The sequence below is a fragment of the Pogoniulus pusillus genome, chromosome 12 (assembly GCF_015220805.1).
Source record: "Pogoniulus pusillus isolate bPogPus1 chromosome 12, bPogPus1.pri, whole genome shotgun sequence".
Lineage (NCBI taxonomy): Eukaryota > Metazoa > Chordata > Aves > Piciformes > Lybiidae > Pogoniulus > Pogoniulus pusillus.
In genome coordinates this window covers 32,090,168-32,111,356 of record NC_087275.1, presented here as the reverse complement: position 1 = coordinate 32,111,356, position 21,189 = coordinate 32,090,168, and the positions used below count along the sequence as shown (strand labels likewise).

The following is a 21,189-nucleotide window of genomic DNA, read 5'->3' as shown; positions in this document are numbered from 1 at the left end:
GCTGTTGTGTTTCCTGCAAGCAGATGAAGTGGGAAGTGTCCTGCTCTGATGTGAACCATGCAGCCTGCAGGAGTCCATTGAGCTCAATTAAGCTGCACTGCAATTTGCCTTCACTGCTACTAATGCACTACTCTGAGTGCATTCATGCTCTGCTGTTACTGAGGAGATCAGGCCCTGCCAGACTACACAGCAATGCTTGCAGGTTTCAGCCAGCTGCCTGCTGCTGTGAATTTTATGACCAAGATTTGCCTGTCAGGAAGCAGAGTGCTCAGGAGCCACATTTTTGTTCCACCATCACCTTTTATCACAGAGCCACTGTCAGAATCACAGCAAGCCTCTCCTGGCCAATTCAGTCACTGCTTTGTTGAGAGCATGCAGCAGTATTTAGGTCTTTTAGGGTGTGTTTTGCATAGCAGCAGCAGTTACTGGCAGCCATTAACAGCACCAGGGCTCAGATGCTTCCAGGAGAGAAAACTATCACCTAGCTGAGAAGTGGAGCTCTGCTCCAGGCCACAGCAGCAGGCAGGCTGGTGCATCTGACAAGCCACAGCTGAAGCACTTCTGCAGCCAAGATCACTACTGAAGCTTAACCCAAAGCAGAAAGGAATGTCAGAGAAGGGAAAAAGCTTCCCCTCCTCTTCCCCTGCCACCTCCTCTGCCCCAGCTTGCCCCCAGTGCCACCTCCTCTGCCCCAGCTTGCCCCAGTGCCCCCTGTGCTGCCCTTGGCCAGCCCTGAGCAGAGCCTGGCTGCGTCCTGCCCACACTGCCCTGCACACCTTTAGCAACATGAGTAAGGTCACCCCTCAGGCTGCTCTGCTCCAAGATCTCAGTCCCAGCTCCCTCAGCCTGGCCTAGAATCATAGAATCAAGCAGGCTGGAAGAGAGCTCCAAGCTCAGCCAGCCCAACCTATCCCCCAGCCCTGCCCAGTCAACCAGACCATGGCACTAAGTGCCCCAGCCAGGCTTTCATGGCAGCATGTTCTAGTGGGAGGTGTCCCTGCCTATGGCAGGGGGCTGGAACTGGAGGATCTTTGAGGTCCCTTCCAACCTACACCATTCTGTGTTTGCTTGCAGACAAAGGCAGAGAGACTACACAAACCTGGTCCCTTCTTTTGCAGCACTGTCAGCCCTTCAGTTCTCTCTTCAGCTAGCACAAAAGTGCACAGTGCTGTTCCCCAAGCTACCCAGTCTGGTTCTGACAGTGGGGGTACATAAATGCCCCCTTTCTGAGTCAGAGTAATTACTTCACATCTTCTGTTTCCAGCTCTTCGACTGCAAGTGTGTTCTCAAGGCAGAAATCCACACTGCTGTGTTTGCTTTGGATTGCACAAGTTTTGGTCCAACAAGTCTCAGCCTGGAGCATTCTTTCATAGAACCATAGAACCAAGCAGGCTGGCAGAGAGCTCCAAGCTCATCCAGTCCAACCTAGCACCCAGCCCTGGCCAACCAACCAGACCATGGCACTAAGTGCCCCAGCCAGGCTTGGCTGCAACACCCTTGTCACCTGCACTCCAAGCCCGGGTGGTGGGAGGCAGCAATCCCTGAAGAGATCAGCATGTGAAGGCAAGACCCTCACCTAGAGAATACTGACTGCAGAGAAATGGTGCCCTGGCCAAGCTGCCCTCAACTGCCTTGGAAGTTTGTTCTCCTCATTGGTCAGGAAGTGCTGCAAAACAGAGAGCCTGAACACTGCACAGAGCCAGAGAATGGGTTGGTTTCAAAGGGACCTCCAAGGATCAGCTTAGTCCAACCCCCTGTAGCTAGCAGGGACATCCTCCACTAGAGCAGCTTGCTCACAGCCTTGCCCAGCCTCACCTTGAACAGCTCCACAGATGGAGCCTCAACCACCTCCCTGGGCAACCTGTTGCAGTGTGGCAGCAGCCTCCTGCTGCACAACTTGTTCCTCACAGCCAAGCTCAGGCTGCTCTGCTCTCAGCTCAAACCATTGCCCTCCTCCTGTCCCTGCAAGCCTTTGCCAGCAGTCCCTCTGCAGCCTGCTTGCAGCCCCTGCAGCTCCTGGCAGGCTGCTCTGAGGTCTTGCTGGAACTTTCTCCTCTGCAGGCTGCACTCCCCCAGCTCCCCGAGCCTGTCCTCATAGCAGAGATGCTCCAACCCCTGATCATTTTTGTGCCCCATTTCTGGATCTGCTCATTCATAGAATCACAGAAGGGTTTGGGCTGGAAAGGAACCTCCAAAGCTCATCCACTGTAACTCCCCCTGCAGTCAGCAGGGGCATCCCCAAGTAGATCAGGCTGCCCAGAGCCCTGTCAAGCCTCACTTTGACATTATATCTCCAGGGATGGGACCTTAACCACTTCTCTGGGCAAGCTGTTGCAGTCTTGCAGCACCCTCATGGTGCAGAATTTGTTCCCAACTCCCAATCTGTATCTGCTGTTCTCTAATTTGAAGCCATTCAGATCCACATCCTCCCTGTGAGCTGCACACAGGCAATCTCCCCATGCCCAGCTGACCTGCATGGAACTGAAGCCTGAGTGAGGCTGAACAAACCCAACACACAACAAAAATACCTCCCTGAAAGCCTCACCTGCAGATGACACCAAGCTGGGGGCAGATGTGGCTGGGTTGGAGGGCAGAAGGGCTCTGTAGCAGGACCTTGACCACCTGGACAGATGGGCAGAGTCCAAGGGGATGGCATTCAATAGCTCCAAGTGCAGGGTGCTGCACTTTGGCCACAACAACCCCATGCAGAGATACAGGCTGGGGTCGGAGTGGCTGGAGAGCAGCCAGACAGAGAGGGATCTGGGGGTGCTGATTGATACCCGCCTGAACATGAGCCAGCAGTGTGCCCAGGTGGCCAAGAGAGCCAGTGGCATCCTGGCCTGCATCAGGAATGGTGTGGCCAGCAGGAGCAGGGAGGTCATTCTGCCCCTGTACTCTGCACTGGTTAGACCACACCTTGAGTGCTGTGTTCAGTTCTGGGCCCCCCAGTTTAGGAGGGACACTGAGATGCTTGAGCGTGTCCAGAGAAGGGCGACGAGGCTGGGGAGAGGCCTTGAGCACAGCCCTACGAGGAGAGGCTGAGGGAGCTGGGATTGGTTAGCCTGGAGAAGAGGAGGCTCAGGGGAGACCTCATTGCTGTCTACAACTACCTGAGGGGTGGTTGTGGCCAGGAGGAGGTTGCTCTCTTCTCTCAGGTGGCCAGCTCCAGAACAAGAGGACACAGCCTCAAGCTATGCCAGGGGAGATTTAGGCTGGAGGTGAGGAGAAAGTTCTTCCCTGAGAGAGTCATTGGACACTGGAATGGGCTGCCCGGGGAGGTGGTGGAGTCGCCGTCCCTGGAGCTGTTCAAGGCAGGACTGGACGTGGCACTTGGTGCCATGGTCTGGCCTTGAGCTCTGTGGTAAAGGGTTGGACTTGATGATCTGTGAGGTCTCTTCCAACCTTGATGATACTGTGACACTGTGAAAACGTTTGTGAGCAAAGCCATTCATTGATCTAAGAGCTGCTCTAGATCCTGAGAGCCAACAGCTGACAAAGCCTAAGAAACAAACCTTTGGGACTAACAGAACACTCCTGGCTGCTCCTTGCATTGTCTTGTGGCAGCTTCTGGTGAATTCCTCATCTTTAAGAGACATCTGTTAGCTCAGGCTGCTAAAGATGAATCTCAAGGAGGAGGCAAGCCAATGAATCATTTATCATCTGCCCTCTCTCTCCCTGCCTGCTCCTCTGCTGATTTCAGATGCTATAGGAAGAGTTTATTTACCAAAGGCATCAGTTCTGAACACACAGGAGCTGATTGGTTTTCTTCTCCTCATGCCAGGGACACCTCCTGCTAGAACAGGTCAATCAAGGTCTCATCCAACCTGGTCCTGAACAGCTCCAGGGAGGTTGTGGAGCACAGAATCACCCAATGTGATCTTCGATCACATTGGGTGATTCTGTGCTCCACAACCTCCCTGGGAAACCTGTGCCAGTGTCTCACCACCCTCAACCTGTGCCAGTGTCTCACCACCCTCAACCTGTGCCAGTGTCTCACTACCCTCAACCTGTGCCAGTCTCTCACCACCCTCAACCTGTGCCAGTCTCTCACTACCCCCAACCTGTGCCAGTGTCTCACCACCCTCACTGCAAACAACTTCTTCCTAACATCCACTTTCAATCTCTCCTCCCCATTCCTCCTCATCCTCTCATTCCCAGACCTTGTCAATATTTCCTCCCCAGCCTTCCTGCAGCCCACTTCAGATCCTGGAAGGCCAATCCAAGGTCTCCTCCATGCCTTCTCTTCTCCAGCCTGCACAGCCCCAACTCTCTCAGCCTGTGCTCAGAGCAGAGCTGCTCTCAGCATCTTGGTGGCCCTGCCCTGGGTGCTCCTGCTCTGGCACAGGGGCTGGACTGGATGGACAACTTCTGATGGACTGGACAGCTTCTAATCATAGAATCATAGAATGCCATGGGCTGGAAGGGACCTGGTCCAGCTCCCCTTCCAGAGCAGGATCACCTAGAGAATATTCTCATACTGAAATTAAATCACAGAATCATGGACTCAATCAGGCTGGCAGAGAGCTCCAAGCTCCCCCAGCCCAACCTAGCACCCAGCCCTGCCCAACCAACCAGACCATGGCACTCAGTGCCCCAGCCAGGCTTGGCTGCAACACCTCCAGCCACAGCCACTCCACCACCTCCCTGGGCAGCCCATTCCAGTGCCAATCACTCTCTCTGCCAGGAACTTCCCCCTAACATCCAGCCTAGACCTGCCTTGGCACAGCTTGAGGCTGTGTCCCCTTCTCCTGCTGCTGGCTGCCTGGCAGCAGAGCCCAACCCCACCTGGCTACAGCCTCCCTGCAGGCAGCTGCAGGCAGCAATGAGCTCTGCCCTGAGCCTCCTCTGCTGCAGGCTGCACCCCCCCAGCTCCCTCAGCCTCTCCTCACAGGGCTGTGCTCCAGGCCCCTCCCCAGCCTTGCTGCCCTGCTCCAAACACCTTCCAGCACCTCAACATCTTTCTTGAATTCAGGAGCCCAGAACTGGACACAGCACTCCAGGGGTGGCCTGAGCAGTGCTGAGCCCAGGGGTGAGCAGCAGAACCTCCCTTGTATTGTGTGTTCTTTCTAATGACCTTCCCCCAACTTGCCTTGGCAGATTTAGCTGCTTTTCAGGGGGTTTAAGCTGAGCAGTGAAATAACTCAGGGTGACTACATCGTGCCTAAAGTCAATTTCTGAGCTGCACATCATTTCCCATCACAAACCTCTGCTGCTTTGCTTGCTGCAAGTCCCTCGACCAGCAGCCACTCCAGGTTTTCCCCTCCACAATCCATCTGGGCACATCACACTTTGTGGCTCTTCACTCTAATCTGCTTTGGCTCTGCCCCTAGGGCCACAACCATGCCCACTTCTGCCAGTGATGACTTTGTGTCAGCTTGATCTGGGCAAGAATGAACCTTCCTGTCAAATTCACTCACTCCTGGCCTTCACTTGCACAGCTCTCCTGAGTCTATCCAAGGATGCAGCTGCACCTAACAGCACCTGCTCAACCTGCAACCAGACCTCTCCTTAACACTGATCTGTTTGCCCTGGTTACAATACCTGGGAAGGAAGAGGGCCCCTGTGTCCCTCAGGGGTCACTGCTGGCACCAGTGCTGTGCAACAGCTTTGTCAGTGCCATGGGCAGAGCAATCAGTGCACACTCAGCAAGGCTGCAGATGGCACCAAGCTGTGTGGCACAGTCACTTGCTAGAGGGCAGGGATCCATCCAGAGGGAGCTGGGCAGGCTGCAGAGCTGTGCCCAGGCCAACTTCATGGCATTCAGCAAGGCCAAGTGGAAGGTCCTGCAGCTGGGTGGGTGCAGTGCCAAGCACAGCTGCAGGCTGGGTGGGGAATGGCTGAGAGCAGCCCTGAGGGTCTGGGCTGATGCAAAGCTCCACAGGAGCCTGCAGGGTGAGTGCAGCCCAGACACAACCCTGTGCTGGGCTGCAGCCAGAGCAGTGTGGGCACAGGGCAAGGGAGGTGATTGTGCCCCTTGGCTCTGCTCTCCTCACACCCCACCTGCAGCCCTGGGGGCAGTTCTGGAGCCTCTCACTATAAATAACTGCCAGTGCTGCTTTTTTCATCTCCCTGCTCTTTAGCACCATGAAGTGGTACTCAGTTCAAGAGAGCTGCTGAGGTGCTGGAAGGTGTTGAGAGCAGGGCAGCAAGGCTGGGGAGGGGCCTGGAGCAGAGCCCTGTGAGGAGAGGCTGAGGGAGCTGGGGGGGTGCAGCCTGCAGCAGAGGAGGCTCAGGGCAGAGCTCATTGCTGCCTGCAGCTGCCTGCAGGGAGGCTGCAGCCAGGTGGGGTTGGGCTCTGCTGCCAGGCAGCCAGCAGCAGAAGAAGGGGACAGAGGCTGAAGCTGTGCCAGGGCAGGTCTAGGCTGGATGTCAGGAAGAAGTTCTTCATAGCAAGAGTGATTGGCACTGGAATGGGCTGCCCAGGGAGGTGGTGGAGTCCCCATCCCTGGAGGCGTTTAACAGGAGGCTGCATGAGGCACTCAGTGCCATGGGTTAGCTGATTAGAAGGGTTAGGTGCTAGGTTGGACTCGATGATGGAAGAGGTCTCTTCCACCCTGGTTAATTCAGAGATTCTCTGGCTCCAGCACTATCAGCCCTGCTCAGCCTCTCCCTCTGACCAGCCTAGCACAGAACCCTTGTGCCAGCTGTTCTGCTGCTGCATTGCTGCAGTAAGATTACCTTTGTTTGGTGACAATTAAACTACTAAGGGAGTGCTCAAAATGCACTCTGCATCTGAAAGCACTTTCTCAGGTACTTCTTTGGTGGGTTTTTCATGCAGTGCATAGGAGAATCCCACTTTGGATAGGCATAAACATGGTTGTGGAGGACTGCTCAAGGCCTCAGGGCAGTTGAGGCAGACAGAAAAAGAAACTCCTTCACCTTAAAAGGATTAAAAACTAAAGCCCAATCTCTCTAGGTGCTGAGTTTGTGCTGTTTCAGCATCCCCTTGAGTTCTGCTGGGACAAACACTGCCTTCACCTAAAGAGAGCTGTCAGCTGCCCCTTGTCTTTTCCATGATGCTGCTCTAGGACTGAGTAGCTATTTCCTCCAAGAGAAAAGCTGTGAATAAAGAGGTCTCTGACTCAAGTCAGCTGCTTCTGTGATGAAATCCACCCCCAAAAAAACCCAGTTCTGTGGTTACACAATGAAGGGTAGGGATGGGAGAAGGGTTCTGTGCAAGGAGCATTTTGTATACAGCTGTGAGACTGCTTTTGTCTGAGACACAGACCGAGCCATGGGCCTCTGCAAGAGCAGTGAGGAGCAGTTCATGCTGAGCAGGCAGCTGAGAGGTGTTAGTGAGGGGGGCTGAACACCTCTGCTACCAGAGCAGGCTGAGGGAGCTGGGGGGGTGCAGCCTGGAGAAGAGAAGGCTTCAGCAAGACCTCAGAGCAGCCTGCCAGGAGCTGCAGGGGCTGCAAGCAGGCTGCAGAGGGACTGTTGGCAAAGGCCTGCAGGGACAGGAGGAGGGCAATGGTTTGAGATGAGAGCAGAGCAGCCTGAGCTTGGCTGTGAGGAACAAGTTGTGCAGCAGGAGGCTGCTGCCACACTGCAACAGGTTGCTCAGGGCCCCATGTGTGGAGATGTTCAAGGTGAGGCTGGCCAAGGCTGTGAGCAAGCTGCTCTAGTGGAGGATGTCCCTGTTAAGTGCAAAGGTGCTGGACTGGATGCCCTTTGGAGGTTCATGTCCTTCCTGTCTTGAAGGAGCATGCATCAGTCCATTGGAGACAGCCATGGTCAGGCTTAGCAAGACCCTGAGCAAACTGCTGGCTGCCTGGCAGCAGAGCCCAACCCCACCTGGCTACAGCCTCCCTGCAGGCAGCTGCAGGCAGCAATGAGCTCTGCCCTCAGCCTCCTCTGCTGCAGGCTGCACCCCCCCAGCTCCCTCAGCCTCTCCTCACAGGGCTCTGCTCCAGGCCCCTCCCCAGCCTTGCTGCCCTGCTCCAAACACCTTCCAGCACCTCAACATCTCTCTGCAATGGAGGAGCCCAGAGCTGGACACAGCACTCCAGGGGTGGCCTGAGCAGTGCTGAGCACAGGGGTGGGCACAAGAACCTCCCTTGTCCTGCTGCCCACACTGCTCCTGAGCCAGCCCAGGATGCCATTGGCTCTGCTGCCCACCTGGGCACTGCTGCCTCCTCTTCAGCTCCTCTCTGCCAGCACCCCCAGCTCCCTCTCTGCCTGCCTGCACTCCATGCCTTGTGCAGCAGGGAGAGGAGGCAGACACTGAACTGACCTGCTATGAAAAACAACCTCTGCAGTTTTCTTCTCACTTTAATACTAACCTCCCTCATCCTCCCCTTTGGGCTCACCATGCAGCCAAATGCCTGTACCAGAACAGAAGAAGAAAAGCAAGAAAGAAGACTTTCTCTTTTTGGTGGTAGTGTTAGTTTAACAACTTTCTGAACCTGGAGCCTCAAGCTAACCTTTCAACAGTTATCATTTCCCACTATCCTACTTGCTCAGTGGTTGTCAGGCATGTGATTGAATCTTTTGATTCTCCTAAGGTCACTGCAGCTTTAACTTCAAGTCATATCCTGGACACTTGCTGACCTCCCATGAGTTCCCAGAAGTAAGCATGACCCATACAATGTAGGATAAGACTGTGCTGAGTCAGGAATCTAACTGAGAATTCCGAGGACTGAAAAAAAAAACCACCACTAAGTCTTCTGACTGCAGCTGCAAAACGAAGCAGCAGTGGCTGGCACTGCATCTTGCAGCTTCTGCTCAACTGGACACCAGACTACAGAGACCAGAGGTGTCTGCAACCTGGGCTAGGTGGAACAGAAGTTGACACGAGGTACACAGAATCATAGAATCAAGCAGGTTGGCAGAGAGCTCCAAGCTCCCCCAGCCCAACCTAGCACCCAGCCCTGCCCAACCAACCAGACCATGGCACTCACTGCCCCAGCCAGGCTTGGCTGCAACACCTCCAGCCACAGCCACTCCACCACCTCCCTGGGCAGCCCATTCCAGTGCCAATCACTCTCTCTGACAACAACTTCCTAACAACATCCAGCCTAGACCTGCCCTGGCACACCTTGAGCCTCTGTCCCCTTCTTCTGCTGCTGGCTGCCTGGCAGCAGAGCCCAACCCCACCTGGCTACAGCCTCCCTGCAGGCAGCTGCAGGCAGCAATGAGCTATCTTCCTTTCCATGTTTGGCTCTGATTGAGAACAGGTTAACACACCAGGAGCTGTTCCAGACTTGCTGGCTGGATCTAAAGCTCCATGCAGACTGCAGTTACAGTTTATACAACACAAATCATAGAACCATAGAATTATAGCATCAGTCAGGGCTGGAAGGGAGCACAAGGATCAGGCAGTGCCAACCCCTGCCATGCCCAGGGACACCCTACCCTAGAGCAGGCTGCACACAGCCTCAGCCAGCCTGGCCTCAAACACCTCCAGCCATGGGGCCTCAACCACCTCCCTGGGCAACCCCTGCCAGGCTCTCACCACTCTCCTGCTCAACAACTTCCTCCTCACCTCCAGCCTCACCCTCCCCACCTCCAGCTTTGCTCCATTCCCCCCACTCCTGACACTCCCTCACAGCCTCAAAAGTCCCTCCCCAGCTTTTTTGGAGCCCCCTTCAGATGCTGCAAGGCCACAAGAAGGTCCCCTGGGAGCCTCCTCTGCTCCAGCCTGCATAGCCCCAACTCTTTCAGGTTGTGCTCACAGCAGAGCTGCTGCAGCCTCTCAGCATCCTCCTGGCCCTGCTCTGGACACTCTCCAGCATCTCCACAGCCCTCTTGGCCCAGGGGCTCCAGAGCTGGATGCAGGACTCCAGGTGGGGTCTCAGCAGAGCAGAGCAGAGGGGGAGAATCCCCTCCCTGGCCCTGCTGGCCACACTGCTGCTGCTGCAGCCCAGGCTCTGCTTGGCTTTCTGGGCTGCAAGTGCACACTGCTGGCTCCTGCTCAGCTTCTCCTCCAGCAGCACCCCCAAGTCCCTCTGCTCAGGGCTACTCTTCAGACACTAACTGCCCAAGCCTGGATGGTGCTTGGCACTGCCTCAACCCAGCTGCAGGACAAATACATCTGGCAAGGCAATGTTAACTTTCCCTCAAATCTCTTTACCTGTACCACAAATAGTTGGCACTTTAGTGACAAACTTTGGCCTGTCCAAGCAGGCTCCTCTTGCCAGGCACACAAAAGAGCAGGATAAAGAGGATTACTTAAAAATAGGATACATAAAAATATGACAGTTAAAAATCCAAGCAAAACTATCCTTAAATAAGCCATGGAATGATAGAATGGTTTGGGTTGGAAGAGAACTCCAGAGGGCTTCTAATTCAACCCCTCTGCACTCAGCAAGGGCATCCTCCACTAGAGCAGCTTGCTCAGAGCTTTATCCAGCCTCACCTTGAACAGCTCCAGGGATGGTTCCTCAGTCCCTCCCTGGGCAACCTGTTGCAGTGTGGCAGCAGCCTCCTGCTGCACAACTTGTTCCTCACAGCCAAGCTCAGGCTGCTCTGCTCTCAGCTCAAACCATTGCCCTCCTCCTGTCCCTGCAGGCCTTTGCCAGCAGTCCCTCTGCAGCCTGCTTGCAGCCCCTGCAGCTCCTGGCAGGCTGCTCTGAGCTCTGCCTGGAGCCTTCTCTTCTCCAGACTGCACACCCCCAGCTCCCTCAGCCTGTCCCTGTAGCAGAGCTGTTCTTTTTTTCTGTGATTTAGCCAAAGTTCCCCAGAAACTTTGTGGCAGCCCTGGAAAATAAACCCATTGCCTCTCAGATGCAGTCCTGTCACACTGTGCAGAGAGAGGAAATGCCTACAAATCCTACAGCAAGTGCAACTGTGCTGAAATGATGTCCTCTGCAGCAGCCACTTCCACCATCTGTTTCCATGAGGTCACCACTATTTGTGGTCAGCAAGAAACACCAAAGGATGGGAAATGCTCCTGATGCAGGCCAGGATGCTGCTGGCATCGTGGGCAGGCTGCTGGCTCGTGTTCAGCTGGCTCCTGATCAACACCCACTGGGCCTTTTCTGCCAGGCAGCTTTCCAGCCACTCAGCCCTGAGCCTGTAGTGTAGCATGGGGTTGGTCAGGTCCAACATTGGATCCAGCCCTGGCATTTGGCCTTCACTGAAGTCCATGTGATTGGCCTCAGCCCATGGATCACAGAACCAACCAGGTTGGAAAAGATCTCTAAGATCATCAAGTCCAACCTATGACCTAACACCTTCTAATTAACTAACCCATGGCACTAAGTGCCTCATCCAGACTCCTCCTAAACACCTCCAGGGACGGCGACTCCACCACCTCCCCGGGCAGCCCATTCCAGTGTCCAATGACTCTCTCAGTGAAGAACTTTCTCCTCACCTCAAGCCTAAATCTCCCCTGGCACAGCCTGAGGCTGTGTCCTCTTGCTCTGGTGCTGGCCACCTGAGAGAAGAGAGCAACCTCCTCCTGGCTACACCCAGCCCAACCTAGCACCCAGCCCTGCCCAACCAACCAGACCATGGCACTCAGTGCCCCAGCCAGGCTTGGCTGCAACACCTCCAGCCACAGCCACTCCACCACCTCCCTGGGCAGCCCATTCCAGTGCCAATCACTCTCTCTGACAACAACTTCCTAACAACATCCAGCCTAGACCTGCCCTGGCACAGCTTCAGCCTCTGTCCCCTTTTTCTGCTGCTGGCTGCCTGGCAGCAGAGCCCAACCCCACCTGGCTACAGCCTCCCTGCAGGCAGCTGCAGGCAGCAATGAGCTCTGCCCTGAGCCTCCTCTGCTGCAGATGATCTGCTCCATGACACCTAGGTCAGACTGAGGGGTGTGCAGTTCCCCAGATCCTCCTTCTGGCCTTTTCTTGTTGATGAGCATCACATTTGCTCATCTGCACTCCACTGGGACCTCCCTGGTTAGCCAAGACTGCTGACAAATCACTCCATGAAATAAGCCTTTAAAGAAGCCTTTTCATCTAGACTGATTTTATTACAGACCCCCCTAACTTCAACTGAGTGCTAAGAAACAGCACACACAGGCTGCAGCTGGATCCTGACCACCTCTTCTGTTCAGAAACCCATTCTTTTCCTCTTACTCACTCCAATGCTTCTTACAACTAATTCAGCTGTTTTCCTTGAATACCACTGCTGGATGCTTCTCAATATTCCTCAAGGAAAAACTCTCTGCCTGCCAGAAGCTGAAGAGGCCAGTGTCCTTCTGCCCAAAATGTCAATGCCTGCTGAAGCACTGCCACTGAGATTAAGCACAGAATCAGGCAGGGCTGGAAGGGACCACAAGGAGCAGCCAGTTCCAACCCTCCTGCCACGGGCAGGGAATCACAGAGCCACAGAATCAGTCAGGGCTGGAAGGGAGCACAAGGATCAGCCAGTGCCAACCCCTGCCATGCCCAGGGACACCCTACCCTAGAGCAGGCTGCACACAGCCTCAGCCAGCCTGGCCTCAAACACCTCCAGCCATGGGGCCTCAACCACCTCCCTGAGCAGCTTTTTTATCTCCTGAATCCTTTCAGGCTTCTGGGCCAGAGAGGGGGAAAAAAGAGGAGGAGAAAGGCTGTGCTCTAAGCATCATGTTTGGAATGCTATCCCCTCGTGACTGAAGCCAATCTCTGCATCTGCCACTGCTGTCAGCCTCCTCCAAAGAGGAGCTGAAGCAATATGGAATAGATTTGGTCCCTAGATCATTTCCTAACCCCTGCTATGGTTCTGCACAGCAGCCCTGAGAAGAGAGCAATTCTTGGCAACTTAATTCTGCTGTTGCATGGAAAACCTTTGCCCCACAGCAGATAGCTTGGACACCTCTCCAGGTTCAGGGTGACACTGCAATCTCAAAAGACAAAGCTTCCCCAGATTTATTTCCACCCTTGCTATTTTTCACTCCAGAGGACATCAATCCTGGCAGAAGAGGTGCAGATTATTCCCCCCCTTGTATGTTAAAGGAGGCCATGCATTTTGCAAGAGTTATCACCTCTCCCCTCACTTGCAGTTGCTAACCTGAGGGTTAAAGACTTCTTTGCAGATGACACCAAGCTAGGAGCAGCTGTGGAGATGTTGGAGGGTAGCAGAGCCCTGCAGAGGGACCTGGCCAGGCTGCATGGGTGGGCAGAGGCCATGGGATGAGACTGAACAAGGCCAAGGGCAGGGTTCTGCACTTTGGCCACAACAACCCCAAGCAGCACTCCAGGCTGGGGCCAGAGTGGCTGAGAGCAGGCAGGCAGAGAGGGAGCTGGGGGTGGTGGCAGAGAGGAGCTGCAGAGGAGGCAGCAGTGCCCAGGTGGGCAGCAGAGCCAATGGCATCCTGGCCTGGCTCAGGAGCAGTGTGGGCAGCAGGACAAGGGAGGTTCTTGTGCCCACCCCTGTGCTCAGCACTGCTCAGGCCACCCCTGGAGTGCTGTGTCCAGTTCTGGACTCCTCAATTCAAGAGAGATGCTGAGGTGCTGGAAGGTGTCCAGAGAAGAGCAACAAAGCTGCTGAGTGGCCTGGAACATAAACCCTATGAGGAGAGGCTGAGGGAGCTGGGGGGGTGCAGCCTGCAGCAGAGGAGGCTCAGGGCAGAGCTGATTGCTGCCTGCAGCTGCCTGCAGGGAGGCTGTAGCCAGGTGGGGTTGGGCTCTTCTCCCAGGTAACCAGCAATAGAACAAGGGGACACAGTCTCAAGTTGAGCCAGAGCAGGTCTAGGCTGGATGAAGCTGTTGTCAGAGAGAGTGATTGGCACTGGAATGGGCTGCCCAGGGGGGTGGTGGAGTCCCCATCCCTGGAGGTCTTCAAGAAAAGCCTGGCTGAGGCACTTAGTGCCATGGTCTGGTTGACTGGACAGGGCTGGGGGATAGGTTGGACTGGATGAGCTTGGAGCTCTCTTCCAACCTGCTTGATTCTATGATTAGTTACTCACTGCAGCTCAAATTAAGCATTCCCTGGTAACAGTGAAGAAGGAAATCTCCATATGCAGGGTCCTAAGAGCCCAGCACACATGCCAAAGTGGAAATCACATTACAGCAACGTTTACTGGCAGGAGATTCATCTGCAGGAGACAGTGAGCAAGAAACCATCCAGGAAAAAGATGCAACCCATCCACTGCTGATGGCCAATTGTCCTCCCACAAAGGAAGGAGAGCAGAAACACAACCAACAGACAAAGCCAGCTTTTATATTCCAAAGTTTGGCTTTTTTTTCCCCTGCTGGGATACTTCTGGGAGCCATGGAAAGAGAGAGAAGACCTGCAGGCTTTCACTTCACTAACTTCAAACTCAAATTAGTGAGTGACAAATTTAGTGGCTTCTTATGGTGAAGTCACAGCAGCAGTGGACAAGGGAAGGGCAACTGACAGCATCTACCTGGACCTGAGTAAGGCTTTGGCTCTATCCCCCAGGACATCCTGGTCACCAAGCTGGCAACACACAGAGTGGATGGGAGGAGCACTGCTGGGTAAGGAACTGGCTGGATGGTGGCAGGCAGAGAGTGGTGACCAAGGGCACAATGTCCACCTGCAGACCAGTGCCAAGTAGCATCCCTCAGGGGTCAGTGCTGGCACCAGTGCTGTGTAACAGCTTTGTCAGTGCCATGGGCAGAGCAATCAGTGCACCCTCAGCAAGGCTGCAGATGGCACCAAGCTGTGTGGCACAGTCACTTGCTAGAGGGCAGGGATCCATCCAGAGGGAGCTGGGCAGGCTGCAGAGCTGTGCCCAGGCCAACTTCATGGCATTCAGCAAGGCCAAGCATAAGCTTATGCAGCTGGGTGGGTGCAGTGCCAAGCACAGCTGCAGGCTGGGTGGGGAATGGCTGAGAGCAGCCCTGAGGAACAGGCCCTGGGGGTCTGGGCTGATGCAAAGCTCCACAGGAGCCTGCAGTGTGAGTGCAGCCCAGACACAACCCTGTGCTGGGTGCAGCCAGAGCAGTGTGGGCACAGGGCAAGGGAGGGGATTCTGCCCCTTGGCTCTGCTCTCCTCTCCTCGGACCCCACCTGCAGTCCTGGGGGCAGCTCTGGAGTCCCCAACACAAGCAGGACATGGAAGTGTTGGAGCCTGTCCAGAGGAGGCCACCAAGATGCTGAGAGGGCTGCAGCAGCTCTGCTCTGAGGCCAGGCTGAGAGAGTTGGGGCTGTGCAGGCTGGAGAGGAGAAGGCTTGGAGGAGAGCTTGGAGTGGCCTTGCAGGGTCTGAAGGGGGCTGCAGGAGTGCTGGGGAGGGACTAGTGACAAGGTCTGGGAATGGGAGGACAAGGAGGAATGGGTTTGAACTGACAGAGGAGAGATGGAAACTGGATGTTAGGAAGAAGTTCTACAGCATGAGGGTGGTGAGAGCCTGGCACAGGCTGCCCAGGGAGGCGGTGGAAGCCTCATGCCTGGAAATCTTAAGGCCAGGCTGGATGAGGCTGTGGGCAACCTGCTCTAGTGTGAGGTGTCCCTGTCCACAGCAAGGGAGGTGGAATTGGATGCTCCTTGTGGTCTCCTCTAACCCTGACTGTTGATCTCTCACCTCCAGCTTTATCTCTAAGATCAAAGTGGATTTATTTTCCTTCCTCTCTTTGCAAGGTCTGAATCTGATCTGCCCTTCAGCTCCCATCCACCATACCTTTTTTGTTGGTTCTAATAATTGTCTCAGACAACAGTAAAGGGCTTCCATTGGAAACTTCATTGATAGGCTTCTCTGGTGGTTTGGTGGCAGTGTTTTCTTTCTTCATGTCTTTCTTTATTTCCTGCAGGAGACAAAGCAGGTGGAGAGGGAGAAGAAGAAACAGTTAAATAAACCCCCATATTCTAGGTCTCAAGCTCAAATAGTTCCTGGAGGTTCTAAACACATACCCCTGCCTACTCTGAAGTTACATCAGAGACTCTTTCTAAGGTGAAGTGCCACAAAGTGAGAGCAATTTTCAGTAACTCTTCTAACAGGCTCTGGTTTGGGGGTTTTAGTTTGCTGTTTAGAAGGGGTTCTGGGGGAAAACTCTAGGACAGCTTTGCAAGTATCTTAAGATCAGCAAAGCTGAAAAGGTCTTAGCTGGAGAAGGGAAGACTGAGAGGGGATTTGATCAATGTTTATCAGTATCTGAGGGCTGCCAGGATGGGGGGGACAGGCTCTGCTCACTGCTCCCTGAGGTAGGACAAGGAGCAATGGATGGAAGCTGCAGCAAAAGAGGTTCTGCCTCAACACAAGGGGGAACTTCTTCACTGGAAGGGTCCCAGAGCCCTGGCACAGGCTGCCCAGAGAGGCTGTGGGGTCTCCTCTGGAGCCTTTCCAGGCCTGTCTGGATGTGTTCCTGTGTGATCTGTGTTAGATAGGATTCTCCTGCTCTGGCAGGGGGTTGGACTGGATGAACAACTTGGGTCCCTTCCAGCCCCTGACATCCTGTGAGCCTGTGGTGGGGACAGGGGGCAGGGATCCCTCAGTTAATCCATCAATCAGCTGTGCTTCTGGTGCACAGATACAGCTCCTTGCATGAAGGCAGCTAAGTTTGCTTTCCCTCTACCAAGGACTCACAGAAACAACAGCCACAGGAGGAAGAAAATGGGACAGATGTTACCACAACTGCCAGAAGCATACAGAGAGCTGCTGGAAGAGCTGCTGCTAGCTGACTGCTGCTTAAGGTGACCAGCTCCTGGGGCAGCACACGAAGAAAGTGTTACACTGCTGTGCAAGGCCAGGCTGGAGGAGGCCGTGGGCACCCTGGGCTACTGAGCTGTCTCTACCCAGGGCAGGGGAACTGAAACCAGATGATCATCAAGGTCCCTGCCAAGCTAAAGCATTCTAGGAATCACAGACTGTTAGAAGTTGGAAGGGACCTCCAGAGATCATCCAGTCCAAGCCCCCTGCCAGAGCAGCATCCCCTAGGGTAGGGCACACAGGAATGCATCCAGGTGGGGTTGGAAAGGCTCCAGAGAAGGAGACTCCACAGCCTCTCTGGGCAGCCTGCTCCAGGGCTCTGCCACCCTCACTGCAAAGAAGTTTCTCCTCATGCTGAGCTGAAACCTTCTCTGTTCCAGTTTGCATCCATTGCTGCTTGGCTTATTGCTGTGCAGCACCCAAAAGAGCTTGGCCCCCTCCACTTGACCCCCAGCCCTCAGCTATTGACAGACATTGCTCAGATCCCCTCTCAGCCTTCTCTGCTCCAGACTGAACAGCCCCAGGGCTCTCAGGCTCTCTTCATAGAGGAGATGCTCAACTCCCCCAGTCACCCTCATGGCTCTCCACTGGACTCTCACCAGCAGGTCCCTGTCTCTCTTGACCTGGGCAGCCCAAAACTGGACACAGTATTGCAGGTGTGGTCTCAGCAGGGCAGAGCAGAGGGGCAGCAGAACCTCCCTAGCCCTGCTGGCCACACTTTTCCTGCTGCCCCCAGCCAGGATGCCATAGGCTCTCCTGGCCCCACGGGCACACTGCTGGCCCATGCAGCACTTGCTGCCCACCAGCACTCCAAGGGCTTTCTGCATGCTGCTGCTTTGCAGCAGGGCAGCCCCAGCCTGTACTGGAGCCTGCTGCTATTCCTCACCAGACACAGCACTTTGCACTTGTCCTTACTGAGCTCCATGAGGTTCCCCTTCCCCTAACTCTCAGCCTGTCCAGAATCCCAGAGATCTTACATAGGTTCCCAGAGTATCAGACCCAAACACTCCACCACAGGCAGCAAATTCCTATTCCAAGTCCCTGAGGCTATTTGAGAAGAGCACCAAACAAAACAAGACTTTGCAAGTCACCCTCTGTAAGATGCACTTCAAATCTCAATTTCAGCATCACTTTGTTAAGCTTTTTATTCCCCCACATTGCTACTTCAAAGCTAATCTCTTAGCTGCACAAACTTCACTCCAGCCCTCTGTATCTCCTCAAGGCACTCACATTTCACACAGCACCTATTGTCAGAGAGAGTGATTGGCACTGGAATGGGCTGCCCAGGGAGGTGGTGGAGTGGCTGTGGCTGGAGGTGTTGCAGCCAAGCCTGGCTGGGGCACTGAGTGCCATGGTCTGGTTGGTTGGGTAGGGCTGGGTGCTAGGTTGGGCTGGGGGAGCTTGGAGCTCTCTGCCAACCTGCCTGATTCTGTGATTCTATTCTATGATTCAATTCCTCAACCTCCCCCCCCCCAGCTACAGAGATTCTGCAGGAAGCTCACTGAATCCATGCAGGCAGAGCAAGTGTTGTGTAATTCCAATGCCCCTGACCCTGAAACTCAGACTCCTGAAGCCCCAGACCCAGCAGCATTTCCAAAGGGCACAAGCCCTACGAGGAGAGGCTGAGGGAGCTGGGATTGGTTAGCCTGGAGAAGAGGAGGCTCAGGGCAGACCTTATTGCTGTCTACAACTACCTGAGGGGAGGTTGTGGCCAGGAGGAGGTTGCTCTCTTCTCTCAGGTGGCCAGCACCAGAACGAGAGGACACAGCCTCAGGCTGCACCAGGGGAGATTTAGGCTGGAGCTGAGGAGAAAGTTCTTCCCTGAGAGAGTCATTGGGCACTGGAATGGGCTGCCCGGGGAGGTGGTGGAGTCGCCGTCCCTGGAGCTGTTCAAGGCAGGACTGGACGTGGCACTTGGTGCCATGGTCTGGCCTTGAGCTCTGTGGTAAAGGGTTGGACTTGATGATCTGTGAGGTCTCTTCCAACCCTGATGATACTGGGATACTGTGATGCTCAGAGCAGAGGAGACTTTTCCCAAGAAGGAACAAAAAAGAACCCTGCAAACACAGATGTGCAAGGCAGCTGCAGGGTTTTTAAGGGGCAGTTTGTTTGCTACTCAGTGGTCTGACAGCTAGCAGGCATTAATGAAATTAGAGGCAGGATTAAGGCAGGATTAAGAGGCTCAGGGCTAGACACACCATTATTCCTGCCACACCCCACGTGAGCAGTGCCTGCTGCCAGGCTTCTAAAGCAGAGATTAGAATTTAACACCCTCCTGCAGCCTGGCTGGTTGGGGGCAGAGGTCTCTTCTGCAGCCTCCTGCCACAGCTTCACAACAACTTGCACTGATGCCAGGTTTTCCTGGTGCTCAGCACTGACAACTTCACAGGAGCACAGAACTGTCCCAGCCCATCACGCCCCTGGATCCACCTCTCTGATCACAGTGAGGATATGGGAAGTAAATCTTCAGTATCACAGTTTTGGTTTCAACAACTGTGCCCCAGGCCTGCCAGGCAGCTGGGAAAACCTACCACAGAATCAGGCAGGGCTGGAAGGGAGCACAAGGAGCAGGCAGTGCCAACCCCTGCCATGCCCAGGGACACCCTACCCTAGAGCAGGCTGCACACAGCCTCAGCCAGCCTGGCCTCAAACACCTCCAGCCATGGGGCCTCAACCACCTCCCTGGGCAACCCCTGCCAGGCTCTCACCACTCTGCTGCTCAACAACTTCCTCCTCACCTCCAGCCTCACTCTCCCCACCTCCACCTTTGCTCCATTCCCCCCACTCCTGACACTCCCTCACAGCCTCAAAAGTCCCTCCCCAGCACTCTTGTAGGCTCCCTTCAGATCCTGGAAGGTCCCCTGGGAGCCTCCTCTGCTCCAGCCTGCACAGCCCCAACTCTTTCAGGCTGTGCTCACAGCAGAGCTGCTGCAGCCTCTCAGCATCCTCCTGGCCCTGCTCTGGACACCTTCCAGCACCTCCAGATCTTCCTGTAACAGAGGCTCCAGAACTGGGCAGAGTGCTCCAGGTTGGGTCTCACCAGAGTGGTGTAAAGGGGCAGAATCCCCTCTCAGCCTGCTGGCCACACTGCTCTTGATGCAGCCCAGGACAGAGGTGGCTTGAGAAGACAGAAGGGATCCAGCCAGACATCCAGAAGGGTTTCTCTCTTCCTTTGCTCTGTTCTTTAAAGAGACCTTCCCCCAAACTAAACTGTGACACCCCAACTGCAAAAATCCCCCTCCTCTAGCTTGGATCCATTCCCCCCAGTCCCATCACCATCCAACACTCTAACAAGTCCCTCCTCAGCTTTTCATTTCAAGATGGAACTGATGGCAGAGGCCTCAGCCATGTCCCTCCTTATAACCCTTGCAGCTATCAAGAAAACAAGGCCTCTGATATTTAATTATTGCCCTTCTTAATCTGCCCTTGCTTCCTCCAAACACAACAGGAGGTGCAGGGCAAGTCAAATGAGGTTGGCATGGGGAGATGCAGCCTCTAGGATCTCTTTTCTTTGTTCTAGGGCAGCTTTCTGAGTTTCAGTGTCTTGCTGACCCTCTCTCAACAGTCTCCAGTGGTGGTTGTCTCTCCAGCCTATGTGGTTTACTCCAAAAGATCCTGTTTTGAAGGGGAACAAATAAACAAGGAAAACCCAAAGAAAGAGATCAGAATGAAACTGAAAAGATTCATAGAATGGGTTAGGTTGGAAGGGACCTGGAAGATGATCCAGTTCCAATCCCACCCTGCCATAGGCAGGGACACCTCCCACTAGAACAGGTTGCTCAAGGTCTCATCCAACCTGGTCTTGAACAACTTCAGGGAGGTTGTGGAGCACAGAATCCCCCAATGTGATCAAAGATCACATTGGGGGATTCTGTGCTCCACAACCTCCCTGGGTAACCTGTTCCAGTGCCTCACCACCCTCACTGCAAAGACTTTCCTCCTAATCTCCACTCTAAATCTATCCTCAGAGCAAGATTTTGACTAATTCTCATTCAATGATGCCCTAGAAGCACAGAAAATCCCTTCAATAAAAAGTAGGTCACATTGCTTTGGAGGAATTAAGACTTAATTCTGAAGGCTTGATACTTAGAAAGATAAGACTCATTCACAGAGCTTGAAGGGCTTGGAAAACTGACCCACAAGAGGTTTCAAAAGCTCCCTGGATGACACAGAGTCTGAAATGGAGAGGACAGCAGCTGCATCTGTTTGCTCTTAGTAGAGTTGAGGTCTCAGGACAAAGCTTTTATGGCAGGATCTAGACTCTTCCTATGTTCTGCTCTTTTTGCAGCTGTGGAAATCATAAAGGCAAGCAGGTTGGAAGGGACCTGCAAGATCATCCAGTCCAACCTAGCACCCAGCCCTGGCCAATCATAGAACCATAGAACCAAGCAGGTTGGAAAAGACCTCCAAGATCATCCAGTCCAGCCTATCCTCCAGCCCTACCCAGTCATAGAATCATAGAATCACAGAATCAAGCAGGTTGGAAGAGAGCTCCAAGCTCCCCCAGCCCAACCTAGCACCCAGCCCTAGACAACCAACCAGACCATGGCACTAAGTGCCCCAGCCAGGCTTGGCTTCAACACCTCCAGCCACAGCCACTCCACCACCTCCCTGGGCAGCCCATTCCAATGCCAATCACTC

The 21,189-nt window shown here is 54.4% G+C and overlaps 1 protein-coding gene across 8 annotated transcripts in view; it reads right to left on the bottom strand.

Moving 5' to 3' along the window:
• Positions 1–21,189, bottom strand: part of SH3KBP1 (SH3 domain containing kinase binding protein 1) — a 178,440-nt gene that overhangs the window by 98,948 nt on the left and 58,303 nt on the right. For all 8 annotated transcript variants that reach the window (XM_064152048.1, XM_064152049.1, XM_064152047.1 and 5 more), the window contains one exon: positions 15,523–15,646. In XM_064152048.1, the coding sequence (XP_064008118.1) occupies positions 15,523–15,646 (124 nt within the window). The remainder of the gene's footprint in view (positions 1–15,522; positions 15,647–21,189) is intronic.